Genomic DNA, 21,163 nt, shown 5'->3' on the forward strand with positions numbered 1-21,163 from the left:
GCCTCATTCTGGGCGACTCTGCGTCCCGACGCCTCACTGAGCGTGCTCCAAACCGTGGGCTTGTTCCTGCGCAGGGAGCAGAGCGCAGCTCTCAAAGAGGACCTGCTCAGCTGCTTCAGTGTAAGCCACATACCTTATACACAGAACACATACACATAAACATAGACACATGAAGGTAATGTGAATGCCTCCTCTGTCCTGACAGCCTGTATTATGGGACCTCATTGAGAGAGAGGACAACTCCTCTGCCCTCAGAGTCCTAATGCAGGTACTGTACACCTTTATAAAACGGTTAGTTGGGATCTTAGATGCAGATTGACTGGTTACCTGTATTAAGGTGAACATTGTTTTCTCTCCAGGAGTACCTCCAAATGCCCAGGGAGAGTATCCGCACACTGGTGATGTCAGCAGAGAAAGATGCGGTGAAGAGGTTTCTGTCTCACATGCACCAGAGCTGGGACCAGCTGCACGTAGAGACCACTCAGGTTTGTCCTCAACACTCTCAGTTTAGCAATGGATGCTGGAAAGTAGGGATGTTACTGCTACTGTCAATAAAGACTAATGTCTCCCCCAGTCCTCTCAGAGAGAACTGCAGGCCATGGAGACCATGACGTCCGCCTTCATCCACAAGTTCCCTCGTGTGACCCCTGACCTCTTCGTCGACCTATCACAGTTTATACCTTTCATGTCCGTCTCTGACATCATGAGCTTCCCCACCTCCCTGATGGTCAACACCAGCGTGTGAGTTACTAGGCCTGAGCTGCCATTTTAAGTCAAAGGTCAAAGGTAATCGTGTTGACTGGTTCTGTGTTGAATCATAGGTTGATGGCGATCCGTGACCACAGCACAGAGATGAAGTCTCCACAGAAACAGGCGTTTGTGAAGAGGCTCCTGCAGTCCAGTGTGGTGGGAGATGTTCCTTCCTGGCCACCAAACTTCCTCAGCTCCATCCTCCCACTGCTCCCACACCTCCCAGTCAGCCAATTTCAGCAGCTGACATCAGACCAGGTTAGACATCTCATTCCTTATCTACTCTACAGATATTTCCATTAAGTATTGTGTACTGCATTGGCATTACTCTGTCATCATGTCCCTCCTTAAGCTGAGTCCCCTGGTGGAGTTTCTGGGAAACACTAGTCTGGATGGAACAAGGGGTCGTCATGTTCTACGGACTCTATTCATTAAAAAAAGAAACTTCACCAGTGATAACATATCGAGGTAGGGTCTTTTGTCTCAAGTTGTAACCTATTCCGCATATAGTGCTCTAGTTCTGACCAGAGCCACAGTGTCCCTTTGTGCAGTTACCAGTGTATTATACCAGAGAGACGAGGGCATTATTTTTCAACAGGCTGGGAGTTCTGGCTTGTTACCTGAAACCAGAGGAGCTGCGTCCGTTTCTGCTGGCTTCCCCTGTGTCCTCTGCTCTTTGGCAGCAGCTAGCTCTCTGTGTGTCTGAGGGACTCATCAGTGCTTCAGGCAGGGTGAGAGAGAATTGCATGTAAAAAATTGGGATGTACTCCAAAAGTTCCAAGTTCATTTTGACAATTTTTTCCTCCAACACACCTGTTAGGATATCAGTAAAAATATCAGTATTGCCATTTGTATATGTATACAGTCCATATCATATGTGAGGGGCTCTGACCCTGTCGATCCTGCTCTTGCCATGTTCAGCTGTCTCTCTGGCTGGTCCAGGCGGTGCGGCCTCTGAACGCCAGCACTCTACCTCCTCCAGCACTGGCCACCCTCAGGGGCCTACTGCCCCAGCTAGGGGCTTCCTTCCTGCAGTCACTGCCCTCACTACAGCTATTGGACCTGCTAACACAACCAGGTCTGCCCAGCTTCTCCCCAGCACAGGTCAGCACTGCATGGACTATGCCTACACACTGAATCTACCGGTATGTTGTTTTCTGCTGAGCGAACATTACATGTTGTTTTTAACTTCCCCCAGGCTTTCCAGATATTATCCAAAATTTCACAAGACACAAATGTAAGTAAAGGCTTATTTAGTGACCTCTTCAGTTATGTTTTAATCTACACAGCTTGTTGTGCATTCTTACAAGGCCATATTTCCATGGTGATCCTCTCCTTGTCAGCTCACCATGGATATACTGTGCAGGCTGAAGCCCTTACTGCCTGGCCTGTCCCCTGCTGTGCTCAGAGGCATACACTGGTCTGAGATCAGTGGAACCACTCACTGCCAATGCTGGAGCACTCTACTGCCTGCCCTGAAGCCTGCCCATAGAGCCATGCTCCACAAGGCACTGCAGGAGGTAAGGTGCTCTTGTTTCTCTGTGGGGAGATTACTTTCTCCTCTCTGCCAAATGGTTCTTTATTCATCATTTCCAGTGGCTCTACATTGTCTTTCTTACCACACTGAGAGCAAATGATGACACAGTAAAGATATGGTGGAATTTAAATGCTAACAAACCAATTATGCTGTCAATCATCAACTACCTTATATGCCTAAACGGCTAGTCATTGTGAATTTACCTGGAAGTAATTCCATAAGTACAGTATATAATAGGTTAACACCTATTATCAATTACTATTACTCAGGCACATATTCAATTGTTTATTCCATTGCTTAAAAAAAAGGCTTTAGCCAGCAACTCAAGGAACTTCACAGCGCAGCTCCAATGTCTCCTGCCGTTTGTGCCCCTGAGGGAGCTGATAGAGGTTCTGGATGGAGAGACATTCCTGAGAGATATGAGCCTGTACAGAGACCTGCCCTGGTCCCCCCAACAGGTGCACATCCATCTCCACTATGCTCCGTCTGAACATACAACACTACTTAAACACCCACTCCTTTGGCTATGGTATAGCATCATTACTGTTGAAAGCCATGCTGCCAGTGTGGGCCTGGGCTCCCATTAATCTGCAAATCATTGGTATTGCTTCAGATGAGCCATTCAGGATATTAATGCTCCATACGCCTCAGCCATCATCAAGCAAATTGGTTTGGATGTAGTACAATAGCCAGGAGGGGGAATATAAATGAGTAATGCCTACCCTAAATAGATTAGATTCCTTTCACCACCTGTTTTCTCTCTCACACACACTCTGTCTTTCTGAAATATATAGGCTCAGCTCCTTTTCAAGAGGACCCATCAATCTGAAATCATTACCAGAGACACTGTAGAGTAAGTCAAATGTTATTAGGTGTCATGAGTATGTGCTGTGTTATTGAATATCATGTGATATTCATGCAAATCATGACATGACAAAATTGGAGACTCAGTCAGTACCCAGTTTCATTAGGTTTCTTACACCTGGATTACAAATGCAATGCAGTCTTCCAGATACAATTTATTCATCCAATCATCTATTTGGTCTTTAGGGACTTGGGTCATATTGCTGGTGGAATGAGCTGTGATTGGCTAAAGCTTTGGACCAATGAAACTGATTTTTCAGAGTTGCTTCAGTTTGTCAGTGAGTTGCCAGGAGGGGTGAGACCAGCTTTGGTGAGGAACCACAAGCAACACACATGGTATCCCTCGTGTCACCCTCCCCTCCTCTTTCATCTATATTTAGATACATCTTTCTTTGTCTATAGCATTTTATCTACCATTTAAAATATCAAAAAAAGTATTCATGGAATTCTTCAGAGCTTCCTATTTCATACTAGTTTGTTCAGATGTTTTGTGTTTTGTTACCAGAGGAAATGCGTTGTAGAGGAACTGCGGCAAAGACCAGAGGAAGACCTGGATGGTATAAGCCCCTGGTTTGCTGCAGAATTACCGTACGATATCATTCACTCCAAAATATATTGTATAAATGGTCCAACATTTAATCTTTCTCTATACAAGATGAATCTAACCAGATTCCTGCTGTCCCAGGGTGAACCTGATTGAGAGCCTGTCTAATACTTCACTGACAGCTGTCCTGGCTCACATTCAGCAGCACTTTGTGGACTTCATCAAGCTGCCCCGTCATAAGCAGATGGCCTTAGCAGAAAAGACCATCACTGTGCTGGTGAGGAGAGACTATAATATTATTAGCACGAAATCCTCCTGATTAATAAAACATACACACAATTCATCCAAACATAATGATACAGGGTTGCATGGCATTACAATACTTAATAATCAGCTAAACGGATTGTGCTTTGTTGTCATCTGTAGTCATTACCTGCAGTAATTATACCTTAGTAACGGTTATGGTGTGTCCACCCAGGGCAACTCTCAGGGCCTGGCCGAGGGGGAGCTCAGGGGGGCCTCTGTGGACCTCCTGGGGCCCCTGCTGCCCTTCCTGGACAGGGACACCCTGGGGCTGGTGGACAGAGGGGCCCTGGGGCTGCGGCTGGATGAGCTGAGGGGGTACTGCCTGCCCTGGGACACCCTGAAGGACATGGCTGCTCTGCTTACTGGGAGAGACCTGCTGGGGTGAGAGACAGCTGGGTCTCTTTTAGGAGATGGTAGAGTGGGAGACCTGGTGTGGTTGTGAGCTGGTTATGGCAGCACTGGGCTTGTGGGTATGTCATGTATGCATTTATAACAGAAATCTGGTGCGTGTATGTGTGTGTTTATTGTAGAGAGGCATCGGCCTGGACGGTTGGGGATGTGGAGCTTGTTGGCAGACTGTTATTTACTCTCTCACCAAAACAGATCAACTCCATCCCACTGGTGAGGGCTCCAATGGGCGAAACATCAAATTATAATGACTATCACTTTATCATTGGGAGATGACTAATAAAGCCCTACAGTACTGTATATGTGTACTTTTAGCAGGATGTGCTAAGTGTGTTTTACTACCATATATCAGGTGGTGCTGAGTGCAGACACGGTGGAGGAGGTTCTGGCAGGTCAGTGGCGCTGGGAGAACAGTGATGTGGGTCAGGTCTGTGCGTCCCAGTGTGTGGACCAGCATGGCCAGAGAGAGAGGATCCACAGCCTCATACGAGGGGTCGTCAGAGCACAGAGCAGGAGGAGAAAAGGTCATCATTGATCCACTCTCTATATCACAAATGTATCATACCCACTGGCTCTGAAGGGAAAGCTTGATGATAATGCATTGTGGTTATAAACTCATTACGGTCTCATGTCATCTATCCAGTGCCAGTCCCAAGCTGTGGTGACATAAGAGGCACCTTCCCCTCAGCATGGACAGCCAATCAGCTGAGCCGGATGGCGGGGGAGGAGTTGAGGCAGTGCACAGAGGTCATAGGTCAGGACGCTTCACTGAGCCCTGACCGGCGCAGAGCACTGTGGGTAAAGCTCAGGCAGGTTAGTTTTAGAACATCACTGCCTACTAAAGATTGGAAATGTGGAAATGTGTTGTGTATCTTGTGCACTTTCCTTCACCCTCCTCCAGGCCTACAGTCCAGTCAGAGGCCTGAGGCCAGAGCAGGTCCTGGGGCTGGGCTGTCTGGTCACTGAGCTGGGGGAGAGGGAGCTCCAGGACACTAACCTGACTGACCTGGGTGTCCTGGCCTACCTGGGGGCTCTGACCGACTGGAGCCCAAAAAAGGTGACGAGGCTCCCATATTCCAATCTCACGTGTGATATTTGTAGTGTGGAGGGTTGCCCACTTCTGGTGTAGGTTGTTTGACTCTCCAACCCTGTGTCTCGTTTCAGATGAGAGCAGCAGTTGTTGGTGTGATGCGGAAGCGGAAGTTGAAGGTGGAGCAGCTCGGAGCTGTAGAAGTGGCTTCTCTAGGACATCTGCTCTGTGGTTTCACACTGTCAGAGATCAACAGACTGGACCCCTACAACCTCAGGTCAGTCATGTATTAGAAATAGACACTTTATTTTAACCACAGAAATATTAGATTGCATACCTTGTGAATAAAGCTCAGCCTATAGTGCAAAAGGCAAAAATGTCATTTTTTGCTGTTTGATTCCACTTGGTGATAATGCTTCCATCAACCCAGTCCTAATGAGTCCTCCTGCTGTTTGACTGACAGCATGGCTGCTCTGTTCCTGAGGGAGCTGGCCCTGCCGTGTTCAGAGCAGCAAATGGAGGCTCTGACCGCTCGTCTCTCCAGTCCTCAGGCCTTTGGCCCCGTCAGTACCTGGGGCCCAGAGGTCTTCACTGAGATCGGCACACTAGCAGGTACAGCTGTTCAAATGGGGCAGGGGTTTAAACTCAGAAATCTTTGTTGTAAATTCAGTATATTTGATCCTTAAATCTAAGGAATAGTTAGTTAGTAGTGACCGGTGAATCCACCCCTCTCGCACGCACACTCATTTCATGGGTCCTCTCTCCCTCCCTCTCTCCAGCGGGTCTGGAGGACATGGTTCTATCTGCTCTGGTACAGGAGCAGGTGGAGGGGCTCATACCCGACGCTATCGCCCTGATTCCCCCCACAAAGATGGCTGTGAGTCTCTCTATGGTTCATCTCAGGATACTTAAGAGCTGATTTGGATAATGCTGTTTACATAATGCTCTCCAAACCACATCCCATTTTGTTAGTTGATGCGTGTGTGTGTGTTTGTCAGGTGGTATTCAGTGCTGTCCAGTTGTCATGGCTGAATGTGGAGCAGGCGTGGGTGGTCACAGAGAAGCAGTGGGCGGAGCTGAACAGTGGGCAGAGACATGCCTTGGGCCTGGTGCAGTATGAGGGGGATGTCCTGTTAGAGCACAGAGGTAATAGCATACCAATATCATCATAATGTCATGTTTAACAGTAACTATATGGTATGTGTTTTGTTTGTGTCCACAGGGAGGAATGTGGCCCCGGCAACACGGTCAGCTGACAGCCTCACTGTGTGCTTATTGTCTCTATGCTGTATGTTATGGCAACTATCGTAAAACACACAGTAACCCATTTGTATTTATTTGTTCTTTGACCTTTTATCGAAATGTAACATTTGTACTTAAAAATAAACCGAACATTTTGAACTGTGTTCCATTTGTATCCTGGAATGAACCCTTCACCTCATGCTATTCTAATGCCCGACATACTCTGCATGCATCATTCTGATGCGTCTGTGTGTTTGGGAGTATGCTACTCTTAATGTGGTTACAGTGTGGAGGGCATTCATTAAATTCAATATAAAAGCACCTTTCGGAAAATAGGGCAGTAGGACACAATTCAGAGAATTAGATGCAATATGGTGACGGCAAGCACCTCATTTTGTATAGTACACAACAATTACTAGTCGATCCCCAAGTTTAATTTGAATGTATTGATATATGCAGTGGGGAGAACAAGTATTTGATAACATGCTAAATCAGCGGTATTTCCTTCTTACAAAGCATGTAGAGGTCTGTAATTTTTATCATAGGTACACTTCAACTGTGAGAGACGGAATCTAAAACAAAAATCCAGAAAATCACATTGTATGATTTTTAAGTAATTAATTTGCATTTTATTGCATGACATACTATAAGTATTTGATACATCAGAAAATAAGAACTTAATATTTGGTACAGAAACCTTTGTTTGCAATTACAGAGATCATACGTTTCCTGTAGTTCTTGACCAGGTTTGCACACACTGCAGCAGGGATTTTGTCCCACTCCTCCATACAGACCTTCTCTAGATCCTTCAGGTTTCGGGGCTGTCGCTGGGCAATACAGACTTTCAGCTCCCTCCAAATGTTTTTTATTGGGTTCAGGTCTGGAGACTGGCTAGGCCACTCCAGGACCTTGAGATGCTTCTTACAGAGCCACTCCTTAGTTGCCCTGGCTGTGTGTTTCAGGTCGTTGTCATGCTGGAAGACCCAGCCACGACCCATCTTCAATGCTCTTACTGAGGGAAGGAGGTTGTTGGCCAAGATCTCGTGATACATGGCCCCATCCATCCTCCCCTCAATACGGTGCAGTCGTCCTGTCCCCTTTGCAGAAAAGCATCCCCAAATAATTATGTTTCCATCTCCATGCTTCACGGTTGGGATGGTGTTCTTGGGGTTGTACTCATCCTTCTTCTTCCTACAAACACGGCGAGTGGAGTTTAGACCAAAAAGCTCTATTTTTGTCTCATCAGACCACATGACCTTCTCCCATTCCTCCTCTGGATCATCCAGATGGTCATTGGCAAACTTCAGACGGGCCTGGACATGCACTGGCTTGAGCAGGGGGACCTTGCGTGCGCTGCAGGATTTTAATCCATGACGGCGTAGTGTGTTACTAATGGTTTTCTTTGAGACTGTGGTCCCAGCTCTCTTCAGGTCATTGACCAGGTCCTGCCGTGTAGTTCTGGGCTGATCCCTCACCTTCCTCATGATCATTGATGCCCCACGAGGTGAGATCTTGCATGGAGCCCCAGACCGAGGGTGATTGACCATCATCTTGAACTTCTTCCATTTTCTAATAATTGCACCAACAGTTGTTGCCTTCTCACCAAGCTGCTTGCCTATTGTTCTGTAGCCCATCCCAGCCTTGTGCAGGTCTACAATTTTATCCTTGATGTCCTTACACAGCTCTCTAGTCTTGGCCATTGTGGAGAGGTTGGAGTCTGTTTGATTGAGTATGTGGACAGGTGTCTTTTATACAGGTAACGAGTTCAAACAGGTGCAGTTAATACAGGTAATGAGTGGAGAACAGGAGGGCTTCTTAAAGAAAAACTAACAGGTCCGTGAGAGCCGGAATTCTTACTGGTTGGTAGGTGATCAAATACTTATGTCATGCAATAAAATGCAAATGAATTACTTAAAAATCATACAATGCGATTTTCTGGATTTTTGTTTTAGATTCCGTCTCTCACAGTTGAAGTGTATCTATGATAAAATGCTTTGGAAGTAGGAAAACCTGCAAAATCAGCAGTGTATCAAATACTTGTTCTCCCCACTGTAGCTGAAGAGTTTATAGCTGCTATTCAGGTAAAGTATTTGGAGGACCACAGTTAATGATTTGGATTTATATAGCTTTATTGAAGTATATTGTTTGTGAATGTAAAATCGCAAGTCGGGGCGGGGCATCTGCAAGGCCAGTCTCTCTCAACCTGAACTGAGATGGGTGCAGGGATTTGGATATCCTGATCTCGCTCCAGTCTCTTCTCACACACAATCAGGTATTTAACCCCATCAATCACATTCTGAACCAGCTGGACCTATATACACAACACACAAACCCAGATAGCATTCTCTCTCAACACTCTCTACAACGGCCTATTAAAGCTGAATATTATGATTGTCACTTGTGCATTCTATTCTGTGATCAAGTGATGCAGTGTCTTACCTCTGACTCACCCAGTCTGGTCAGATTAGAGATGTCAAAGGTTGTGCCCACAGCTGCGGCGTCCACGCCACCCATACCTCGCTTCTGCAGAAGCAGGTTGTCCAGTATCTTCTGAAAACAAGCATCCCAGTAAAAAACAAACAGAAAAACAGAGCATTTAGGATCCTGGAATTTGAGAAGGACAGCTAAGCACAGAAATCCCCTGAGCAGTTTCTTCAGATGACTGTTCATGTGTCAACCCATAGGTGAGTGAGGTACTAAGGGCCAGACCTTGCTGAGACGAGGCAGGTTGACCTGAGTCCAGTGCCCAGGTTGGAGGGGCAGGTGAGGATGTAACCCAGCCTCTTGCTCCACATGAACTCCCAGCCCTTCTCCATGATCAACCTCTCCACCTGGTGGTGATGACAACAACAGCTCATTAAAAGACAACAAAGTATGAAAGGTTCGTCACTTAAGACAGTTAACGTGTGGGTGTAGGCAATGAATCCAATCACTGATTCTGCTGGGCTCACCTCCTTGAGTCCCCTGTAGAACCTCTCAAACACCCTCTTCATGTCGCTGGCCTTCTCCATCTAGATGACCCGGGTGTGGTCCTCCTCATTGATCCACAACAGGAAGTTCTCCTGGTTGTTGTGCCTTTCCACACCAACGGGTTATCTCCATATGTTTCAGCGCTTATAAAATGCTTTCTATTGTTTGGTTTTAGAGTTCTGCTTTTATCAAACCATTATACTTAACAAATGCCCTGTGCATCTGGCCAATCTCTGGCCATTCCTGCACAGGTCAAGATCGGGGACACTGGTATATCAAACAGGAAGTGATCCCGTGAACTCCAAAAACAAGTGCTAGGCATCTCAGTGATAGAATAAGGAAATGAAACAAATAAAAACAATTTTCCAACGCAATGTGTGGTGCAGAGTGTATTTTCCTCACATCAATGAGCAGCTGCTGCTCCTAGTCAGTCATCTGTACTGTTCCTTGAGTTCCCCCTGCAGGCTGTTGAGGGTGTCCACCTCCCGGCACGCCGCCCAGAAACAGGCAGAGGGCAGGCTCAGATGCTCAGGTCCTTCCACGCGATGACGACACGTAGCACTCATCAAACTGACCTGCCCGGTTCTGATAAGAGACTATGGTAAGTACTGGCTCACTTGAACAGTTTAGAATGTAGATATGTAGGTCTGGTACCTAGTCAACTGGGTGGTTGATGCAATGACATTTCTATACTTATATCCATGGACATTCCGATCATTCTGTACCTTGCTGGCATCCAGGTCTGTGGGGAGAGATTGTGTATAAATGTATGGCCTTAAATAAATGAAACTTTCGTAACCAACAGCGATCACAAAGCAAGGGCTTCTGTGTTATTCTTTCCTTTCAATACTTCTCTCTACACACAAAAAGGTAGAATATTGGGAGACTCTGCTATTAAGAGTCTGCAGAGCACTTGCCTTCACTTCAAGGCAGAATTAAAAACTGCAGTTGATCCCCTCATCTAGGTTTTATCTGTATAACACATTTATAAGGAATGGGTGATGCTCCAATATGTGTAGTAGCTTTAGAATATATTTTTCACAGTGACCGGTTTTAGATTTTTTTTTAAATGCACTGAAGTTCCAGCAAGATAGGTAGTAGGCATAACAATTCACTGTGAAAAGACACGGACCACACAGGCCGTTGTGATCCATCCCGATAGGACTCCTCGCCTCCGGCTACCATGCCAACAGTCTTTATGAAGGGGTGCCCAGGGTTGTCCAATCCTGTCTGGATAACATTGTCCATAGGCAAGGGAAGGTATGATGTGACTGGCCTTGCAGTTGTTGTGTTTGAGTAAATCAGGGAACTCTGAACTGTGAGAGAAATTGAAGGTTGGTCACACTATTGAAATAAGTACAGACAAAAAGGGGGTACAGTGATATCACACCCCTAATGAATGAATAGGTGATGGAGGCTGTGGACACTGGGATCTGTCCCTGTCTGTCTGGGATAACCCAGCATGGTACAGCCTCCTGATTTGAGCTCCTGCGGTGACATGCTCTCTGTTCAGAAAAAAATCCTGCTGTAGCAAATGCCCATACTCCACTAAGAGACAGGACTCCTATGTTGCACTTCCGAGAGGACAACAGCTTGAAGATACCGCTTGCCATTTTCCCTGTGAAACATGAGATTGCGTTACTGATACTAGCTGCTGTCCCCTTAAAGTACTACTGAATTACTACTCATCCCTACTACTCAAGATCTACACTAAACTACGTGATTGCTATTGAGATGTGTAGTAAACCAGTCGTGATTTATGTAGTAATTTAAGTACAGGTAATAATGAGTGATACATTGGGATGTTTCACTACATATTTCCTACTCAAATCACTACATAAATCTCCCTTAATGACTACTGTGCAGCTACTGAGCTTTTCGGTATCTACTACTTAAAATCTACACATACCCACATAATTCCTACATGTTCACTATTGGATTACCACACAACGCCTACACATTACTGATGTATGCCTACTCAATTCCTATTTAATTACTACTGCCAGTGCCATCTGTGTGTGTAGTGTCACTACTGAATTGCTTCTGATCCTTTTTAATTTCCTACATAAACCCTTTAGAATTACGATTGAAAACATTTACTACCGTTTATCTATTCAAAATCACTACTGACATCTTCTTGTTTCACTACTGTGTCACTACTAGACTAGTGCACGTTATTGCACTTTTTATTATTATTACATTAATTACCTATTAAATTGCATATTTACACATTTTTGTTAAACCCTTTGAGGTCTTTGACTTAACTAACTTCAGATCCTCTTTTTTGTTGCAGTCACATTTCTCCACCACGTAACTTTTTGAAAATAAAGATATGCAGCAGTAATATGTAGGCATTGTGTAGTAATACAATTATAAGCCATTGTTTGTCATCTGCTAACATAGGTCACATAAGACAACAAAGAAAAACATTTTATAAACAATGTTAAATCTTACCAACAATGGCCTCCAGTATTTCTATGTCGAGGGCCTCCTTGGGAACATGCCAAAAGAGGTAAGAAGAATGGATAAGTACACCAATATGAAAATACTGTACATTTGCATACAAACACACTTATTAGGTATCATGACGCTGCATACTGTGGCTACATTTCAATGGTGCTAGCAAAGAGCTAGGATAAACTCAATTACATCTCTATGACAACGGCGAACGCCTAAAACCGTTTTGGCTAGCAATCTTTTTGATGTGGTGAAAAGTTAAATCAACGACGTGAAAGTATTCATAAATCACGATGGAAAGATAATTTACAGATGGTACCAGCATAAGGGTTATAAAAGCCAGGATGAGGAAGGATGGAAGATGATTACATTCGGGATTGTCAAAAACAGTAACGTTAGCTATCGAACAACAACAACCAAATACTTCCTGTTAGGTATTTTTCTGCGATCGCGAAAAGCCAGTGTAATCTGGCTGTACTGTTGTGACACTTATTTAATACCAACATCAAGTTGTAAACGCTCTACCTGATTACTAATGAAAAGCTGTGTAGTAAATCTGTAGTGTTTTCACTACTTATTTACTAACAACATCAAGTAGTAAAACTCTACATGATTACTACTTGAAACACTGGCTTTCCTACTGAACTCTACTTGTGTATCTGGAGCAGTGCATGAACTACACATTCACTACCCAATCCCTACATAGTCACTTCTACAACAAGCATAGTTTTTTAAATAGTAATTCCATAGTACTTTTTCATGAGGGATTCAACTGTATCAAACACCATAACATATCAGAAAGTCTACAGTAATGTTAGCTAGCTTCCTTTTCACACTATGATGAGTGTTTAGGTCATATATTAGGCCTATTGTCCCTCCATCAGTAGATTCATATGATGGGTAATTTAAGGTATGTTGTCCTACCTAATTAGCCTCTTGACTGGAGGAATATGGCTATACGTATTAATCCAATAACACAGGCTGGTTTGCTAACCTAGATAGCTAGCAAGACTGGTTCGCATCAAATAGCGAATGTTGGATCAAATTGATTTATATAGCCCTTCTTCCATCAGCTGATATATCAAAGTGCTGTACATAAACCCAGCCTAAAACCCCAAACAGCAAGCAATGCAGGTGTAGAAGGAAAAACTCCCTAGAAAGGCCAAAACCAAGGAAGAAACCTAGAGAGGAACCAGGCTATGAGTGGCCAGTCCTCTTCTGGCTGTGCCGGGTGGAGATTATAACAGAACATGGCCAAGATGTTCAATTGTTCATAAATGACCAGCATGGTCAAATAATAGTAATCACGGTGAACGGTCAGGGTTCCATAGCAGTGAACGGGTCAGGGTTCCATAGTTCTGCCGCAGGCAGAACAGTTGAAACTGGAGCAGCAGCAAGGCCAGGTGGACTGGGGACAACAAGGAGTCTTCATGCCTGGTAGTCCTGAGGCATGGTCCTAGGGCTCAGGTCCTCCGAGAGAGAGAAAGAGAGAATTTGAGAGAGCATACTTAAATTCACCGGACACCGGATAAGACAGGAGAAATACTCCAGATATAACAGACTGACCCTAGCCCCCCGACATAAACTACTGCAGCATAAATACTGGAGGCTGAGACAGGAGGGGTCAGGAGACACTGTGGCCCCATCCGATGATACCCCCGGACAGGGCCAAACAGGCAGGATATAACCCCACCCACTTTGCCAAAGCACAACCCCCACACCACTAGAGGGATATCTTCAACCACCAACTTACCATCCTGAGACAAGGCCGAGTATAGCCAACAAAGATATCCGCCACGGCACAACCCAAAGGGGGCGCCAACCCAGAAAAGAAGACCACAGTGACTCAACCCACTCAAGGGACGCACCCCTCCTAGGGACAGCATGGAAGAGCACCAGTAAGCCAGTGACTCAGCCCCTGTAATAGGGTTAGAGGCATAGAATCCCAGTGGAGAGAGGGGAACCGGCCAGGCAGAGACAGCAAGGGCGGTTCGTTGCTCCAGAGCCTTTCCATTCACCTTCACACTCCTGGGCCAGACTGGACCTACTGAAGAGATGAGTCTTCAATAAAGACTTAAAGGTTGAGACCGAGTCTGCGTCTCTCACATGGGTAGGCAGACCATTCCATAAAAACGGAGCTCTATAGGAGAAAGCCCTGCCTCCAGCTGTTTGCTTAGAAATTCTAGGGACAATTAGGAGGCCTGCGTCCTGTGACCGTAGCGTACGTGTAGGTATGTACGGCAGGACCAAATCGGAAAGATAGGTAGGAGCAAGCCCATTTAATGCTTTGTAGGTTAGCAGTAAAACCTTGAAATCAGCCCTTGCCTTAACAGGAAGCCAGTGTAGGGAGGCTAGCGCTGGAGTAATATGATCACGTTTTGGTTCTAGTCAGGATTCTAGCAGCCGTATTTAGCACTAACGGAAGTTTATTTAGTGCTTTATCCAGGTAGCCGGAAAGTAGAGCATTGCAGTAGTCTAACCTAGAAGTAATAAAAGCATGGATACATTTTTCTGCATCATTTTTGTAAAGAACATTTCAGATTTTTTCAATGTTACGTAAATGGAAAAAAGCTGTCCTTGAAACAGTCTTGATGTGTTCGTCAAAAGAGAGATCAGTGCCCAGAGTAACGGCGAGGTCCTTCACAGTTTTATTTGAGACGACTGTACAACCATCAAGATTAATTGTCAAATTCAACAGAAGATCTCTTTGTTTCTTGGGACCTAGAACAAGCATCTCTGTTTTGTCTGAGTTTAAAAGTAGAAAGTTTGCAGCCATCCACTTCCTTATGTCTGAAACATAGGCTTCCAGTGAGGGCAATTTTGGGGCTTCACCATGTTTCATTGAAATGTACAGCTGTGTGTCATCCGTATAGCAGTGAAAGTTAACATTATGTTTTCGAATGACTTCCCCAGGTAGAATATATAGTGAAAACAATAGTGGTCCTAAAACGGAACCTTGAGGAGCACCGCAATTTACAGTTTATTTGTCAGAGGACAAACCATTCACAGAGACAAACTAATATCTTTCCGACAGATAAGATCTAAACCAGGCCAGAACGTGTCCGTGTAGACCAATTTGGGTTTCCAATCTCTCCAAAAGAATGTGGTGATCGATGGTATCAAAAGCAGCACTAAGGTCTAGGAGCACAAGGACAGATGCAGAGCCTCGGTCTGACACCATTAAAAGGTAATTTGCCACCTTCACAAGTGCCGCCTCAGTGCTATGATGGGGTCTAAAATAGAGGTTGACCGATTAATCGGAATGGCCGATTAATTAGGGCCAATTTCAAATTTTCATAACAAGCAGAAATCTGTATTTTTGGACACCGATTTAAAAAAAATAGTTTACACCTTTATTTAATCTTTATTTAACTAGGCAAGTCAGTTAAGAACACATTCTTACATTCAATGACGGCCTAGGAACGATGGGTTAACTGCCTTGTTCAGGGGCAGAACGACAGATTACAACCTTACCGTTAACTAGTCCAATGCTCTAACCACCAGATTACATTGCACTCCACGAGGAGCCTGCCTGTTATGCGAATGCAGTAAGCCAAGGTAAGTTGCTAGCTAGCATTAAACTTATCTTATAAAAAACAATAAATCAATCATAAATCACCAGTTAACTACACATGGTTGATGATATTACTAGTTTATCTAGCATGTCCTGCGTTGCATATAATCGATGCGGTGCGTATTTGTGAAAAAGGACTGTCGTTGCTCCAATGTGTACCTAACCATAAACATCAATGCATTTCTTAAAATCAATACACAGAAGTATATATTTTTAAACCTGCATATTTTGCTAAAAGAAATCCAGGTTAGCAGGCAATATTAACCAGGTGAAATTGTGTCACTTCTCTTGCGTTCATTGCACGCAGAGTCAGTGAATATGCAACAGTTTGGGCCACCTAATTTGCCAGAATTTTACATAATTATGACATAAAATTGAAGGTTGTGCAATGTAACAGGAATATTTAGACTTATGGATGCCACCCGTTAGATAAAATACGGAACGGTTCCGTATTTCAATGAAAAAATAAACATCTTGTTTTCGAGGTGATAGTTTCCGGATTCGACCATATGAATGACCTAAGGCTCGTATTTCTGTGTGTTATGTTATAACTAAGTCTATGATTTGAGAGAGCAGTCTGACTGAGCGGTGGTAGGCACCAGCAGGCTCGTAATCATTCATTCAAACAGCACTTTCGTGCATTTTGCCAGCAGCTCTTCGCAATACTTCAAGCATTGCTCTGTTTATGACTTCAAGCCTATCAACTCCTGAGATTAGGCTGGTGTAACCGATGTGAAATGGCTAGCTAGTTAGTGGGGTGCGCGCTAATAGCGTTTCAAACGTCACTCGCTCTGAGACTTGGAGTGGTTGTTCCCCTTGCTCTGCATGGTTAACGCTGCTTTGAGGGTGGCTGTTGTCGTTGTGTTCCTGGTTCGAGCCCAGGTAGGAGCGAGGAGAGGGACGGAAGCTATACTGTTACACTGGCAATGCTAAAGTGCCTATAAGAACATCCAATAGTCAAAGGTTAATGAAATTCTAATGATATAGAGAGAAATAGTCCTATAATTCCTATAATAACTACAACCTAAAACTTCTTACCTGAGAATATTGAAGACTCATGTTAAAAGGAACCACCAGCTTTCATATGTTCTGAGCAAGGAACTTAAACGTTAGCTTTCTTACATGGCACATATTGCACTTTTACTTCTCCAACACTTTGTTTTTGCATTATTTAAACCAAATTGAACATTTTTCATTATTTATTTGAGGCTAAATTAAATTTATTGATGTATTATAAAAAGTTATTATTATTAAAATAAGTGTTAATTCAGTATTGTTGTAACATAGGAGGGCCAAGCACAGGAAGCAGCTCTTTCAGTAGTTTAGTTGGAATAGGGTCCAGTGTGCAGCTTGAAGGTTTAGAGGCCATGATTATTTTCATCATTGTGTCAAGAGATATAGTTCTAAAACACTTAAGTGTCTCCCTTGATCCTGGGTCCTGGCAGATTTGTGCAGCCTCAGGACAACTGAGCTTTGGAGGAATACCCAGGTTTAAAGAGGAGTCCATAATTTGCTTTCTAATGATCATAATCTTTTCCTCAAAGAAGTTCATAAATGTATTACTGCTGAAGTGAAAGCCATCCTCTCTTGGGGAATGCTGCTTTTTAGTTAACTTTGCGACAGTATCAAAAATAAATTTAGGATTGTTCTTATTTTCCTCAATTAAGTTGGAAAAATAGGATGATCGAGCAGCAGGGAGGGCTCTTCGATACTGCACGGTACTGTCTTTCCAAGCTAGTTGGAAGACTTCCAGTTTGGTGTGGGACCATTTCCGTTGCAAGCTTTCAGAAAATTGGTTCAGAGCTCGGGAATTATCTGTATACCAGGGAGCTAGTGACAAATGTTTTTAGTTTTTAGGGGTGCAACTGCATCTAGGGTATTGCGCAAGGTTAAATTGAGTTCCTCAGTTAGGTGGTTAACTGATTTTTGTCCTCTGACATTCTTGGGTAGGCAGAGGGAGTCGAAGGGCATCAAGGAATCTTTGGGTTGTCTGAGAATTTATAGCACGACTTTTGATGCTCCTTGGTTGGGGTCTGAGCAGATTATTTGTTGCGATTGCAAACATAATAAAATGGTGGTCCGATAGTCCAGGATTACCAGGAAAAACATTAAGATCCACAACATTTATTCCATGGGACAAAACTAGGTCCAGAGTATGACTGTGGCAGTGAGTAGGTCCGGAGACATGTTGGACAAAACCCACTGAGTCGATGATGGCTCCGAAAGCCTTTTGGAGGGTCTTCTGTGGACCTTTCCATGTGAAGTCACCAAAAATGTGAATATTATCTGCTATGACTACAAGGTCCGATAGGAATTCAGAGAACTCAGTGAGGAACGCTGTATATGGCCTAGGCCTGTAAACAGTAGCTATAAAAAATGATTGAGTAGGCTGCATAGATTTCATGACTAGAAGCTCAAAAGACAAAAACATTTTTTTTTTTTGTAAATTGAAATTTGCTATCGTAAATGTTACATGCTGACCAGACTGGACACGTCGCGTGCGCGAGTGTCGCAAAATAAATGTAGAAATCCATGTTAATTATTGCACCCACACTGCTCGCACCACGATGCCCAGGGCTAAAATATAAGTCCTTTCTATTTCTGATGCAGATCGCGCTGCAAGTCCTGCCTCTTCCATCTCCTCATTGGTTTATAGAAGCAGGTACCCACGTGCCATCTCCTCACTGGTTATACCCACGTGAGTGATTGAAAGACGAACTGTTTTGCCAATAGTCGTGGTAATATTATGAAAGTTTAGATGCAATCACCATATGAAAAAGCCTGGGAGGAGGAGAGATGACTAGAAACGATTCGGTTGGCCGTTTTATGTGTGGATTAATTGTCGGAGTAGAGGACCTTGTGCATATCAGGTAAAATAACTCAACGTTTATATGCCAGGACAAATTAGCTAGCAACAGCAAGCTAGCTAAATAGGACAAATTAGCTAGCAAGTGCAAGATAACTAGCTAAATTGCCATACATGTTTAATGCTTTTCGACCTGTCCCCAAATTAATGTCATTGGTTCAGAGTTTGTTTTGATATTTTAACCTGCGTGTCGTGATAGAGTTTGGTGTAGGGGGACAAAATAAATGTATGCACAATGGCGCACACTCGCAGCCGGTTTGGGTTCAGTGTTAGCAACACCTCTGCCTTTGCGGGAGATATGGTCACTAGTGTAACCAGGAGGTGAGGCCTCATTTAACACAGTACATTCATCAGGCTTAAGCCATGTTTCAGTCAGGCCAATCACATCAAGATTTTGATCAGTGATTAGTTCATTGACTATAACTGCCTTGGAAGTGAGGGATCTAACGTTAAGTAGCCCTATTTTGAGATGTGAGGTATCACGATCTCTTTCAATAATGACAGGAATGGAGGAGGTCTTTATTCTAGTGAGATTGCTCCATGAACACCTCCATGTTAGTTTTGCCCGCCCTAGGTCGAGGCACAAACACGGTCTTGTGAGGATTCTGTGTTATGCACTATAGCCCGTTACCATATATGTGATTGAATATTATCTGCTGTTGGCTTGTGTGGATGTATGTGTTATGCAACATAGCTGACTTGAAACATTGTTAACAGTTTCAGGGCCATGGGCCTTTCTCGTGATGGAAAAATACAGAATAACATAAAAACGGACACATAAAGAACGTAGTGCCGGGAACAAACGGGCTTTTGTTAGATAACAGGAGCCAGGTGCGTGATAACTGTATTGAGCATGGGCGCATAGATATTCTACATAACTACTGACCGCTGAAGCGCCTAGGGGGCTGGGACCAGCTCGGGCGCCAACAATCAACAATAGGCTGAGTGAGTTTAAACCACGCCCAGTCTCTACTCTGACATTCTGGCTCGGGAGCAGGAACTACTTCTGTCAGAGTATATTATAATATCTTTGTCAGGAACAAGTCAGTTCTCTGTTTGCCCTGCAAGGTGTGACAGAGAGCCCATATATACAAAAATTGCATTTACCACTTATTGCTTAGCTAATAAAAAAATACATAGCATACAATGCGGTGACTCATTGTCATATTTATCCTGATACCAGATTCGATTGACGCAACACTAACAGTCTCAATGGGGATAGCTGAGCTGACTACACTGACCATGGTAGTGGCAGACTCCACTAAACTGGCAGGCTGGCTAACAGCCTGCTGCCTGGCCTGCATTCTTATTTCCTTGTGGAGCTAGAAGAGTTAGAGCCCTGTCTATGTTGGTAGATAAGATGAAAGCACCCCTCCAGCTAGGATGGAGTCCGTCACTCCTCAACAGGCCAGGCTTGGTCCTGTTTGTGGGTGAGTCCCAGAAAGAGGGCCAATTATCTACAAATGCTATCTTTTGGGAGGGGCAGAAAACAGTTTAACCAGCGATTGAGTTGTGAGACTGCTGTAGAGTTCATCACTCCCACTAACTGGGAGCGAGCCAGAGACAATTACTCGATGCCGACACATCTTTCTAGCAGATTTACACGCTGAAGCTATGTTACGCTTGGTGACTTCTGACGGTTTCATCCTAACATCGTTGGTGCCGACGTGGATAACAATATCCCTATACTCGCCAGTTTTAGCCAGCTCCATCTTCAGATTAGCCTTAACGTCGGTAGCCTTGCCCCCTGGTAAACAGTGTATGATCGCTGGATGATTCGTTTTTAAGTCTAATACTGCGGGTAATGGAGTCGCCAATGACTGGGGTTTTCAATTTGACAGAACTAATGGTGGGAGGCTTCGGCGTCTCAGACCCCGTAACGGGAGGAGTAGAGACCAGAGAAGGCTCGACCTCTGACTCGCTGTTTAATGGGGAGAACCGGTTGAAAGTTTGTCGGCTGAATGAGCGACACCGGTTGAGCATTCCTACAGCATTTCCATCCAGAAGCCATGAGAAAGTTGTCTGGCTGCGGTGACCATGCGAGGGGATTTATACTACCATCTGTACAGACGCGGTTTCATCCTTTCCTACACTGAAATTACCTTTGCCTAACAGATTGCGTCTGAAGCTGGGCTTGCAGCACAGCTATCCTCGTTCTCCTGTATATTATGAGCACAGCGACTGCAATTAGAAGGCATCATGTTAAATTTACTACTTAGCTTCGGCTGTTGGAGGTCCTAACGAACCATGTCCAGATAAAGCGTCCGGAGTGAAACAGTTGAATGAAAAAAAGTTGTGGGGGCAAAACTAAAAATATAAAACTGTAATTAAAAAGTAAAGTTAATAAGGTAAGCAACAAAACGCACAGCAGCACGTAAACAAGTCTGCAAGTTGTGACCGGAAATGAGACGTTCAAGTTGGTTTGATATGTTTAACACTAAAATGGGATATTTCATTTAACATTCTAGAACACAACTGATCAGGGGGCGCGCTGAACGTAATTACTGCCAGTAGTCCAACCAGCCGCAAGATGGAGGTATTATTCCTAAAGGTTTTAGCTAAACTTTTATTTGAGTCGACCACTGACCAATGTTCGTGGAAGATTAAAACATTTT

The 21,163-nt window shown here is 44.2% G+C and overlaps 1 protein-coding gene and 1 long non-coding RNA gene across 4 annotated transcripts; one reads left to right on the top strand and one right to left on the bottom strand.

Annotated features, from left to right (window-relative positions):
• Positions 1-513: 513 nt before the first annotated feature.
• On the top strand, positions 514-6,845 carry LOC109882459 (stereocilin). The gene is made up of 17 exons (XM_031829448.1): positions 514-519; positions 575-741; positions 822-1,008; positions 1,693-1,854; positions 2,094-2,270; positions 3,657-3,739; positions 3,837-3,972; positions 4,174-4,382; positions 4,445-4,622; positions 4,762-4,933; positions 5,053-5,222; positions 5,311-5,466; positions 5,574-5,716; positions 5,903-6,051; positions 6,219-6,316; positions 6,438-6,585; positions 6,662-6,845. Exons 1-17 carry the CDS (start codon positions 514-516, stop codon positions 6,748-6,750), a joined length of 2,430 nt encoding a protein of 809 aa, XP_031685308.1. The 3' UTR covers positions 6,751-6,845.
• Positions 6,846-8,801: 1,956 nt separating this feature from the next.
• On the bottom strand, positions 8,802-13,218 carry LOC109882453 (uncharacterized). 3 transcript variants are annotated; one of them, XR_004210888.1, is made up of 7 exons: positions 12,106-13,218; positions 10,784-11,269; positions 10,306-10,393; positions 9,633-10,236; positions 9,391-9,512; positions 9,121-9,231; positions 8,802-8,992 (listed from the first exon to the last, which is right to left on the bottom strand). It is a non-coding gene; the product is annotated as an uncharacterized LOC109882453 (long non-coding RNA). The 3 variants fall into 3 exon arrangements; XR_004210889.1 differs by having other exon boundaries at positions 9,633-9,756; positions 10,054-10,236; positions 10,306-11,269; XR_004210887.1 differs by having other exon boundaries at positions 10,306-11,269.
• Between the last annotated feature and the right edge of the window lie 7,945 nt (positions 13,219-21,163).

Source organism: Oncorhynchus kisutch, linkage group LG8 (assembly GCF_002021735.2).
Source record: "Oncorhynchus kisutch isolate 150728-3 linkage group LG8, Okis_V2, whole genome shotgun sequence".
NCBI classification, from domain to species: Eukaryota; Metazoa; Chordata; class Actinopteri; order Salmoniformes; family Salmonidae; genus Oncorhynchus; species Oncorhynchus kisutch.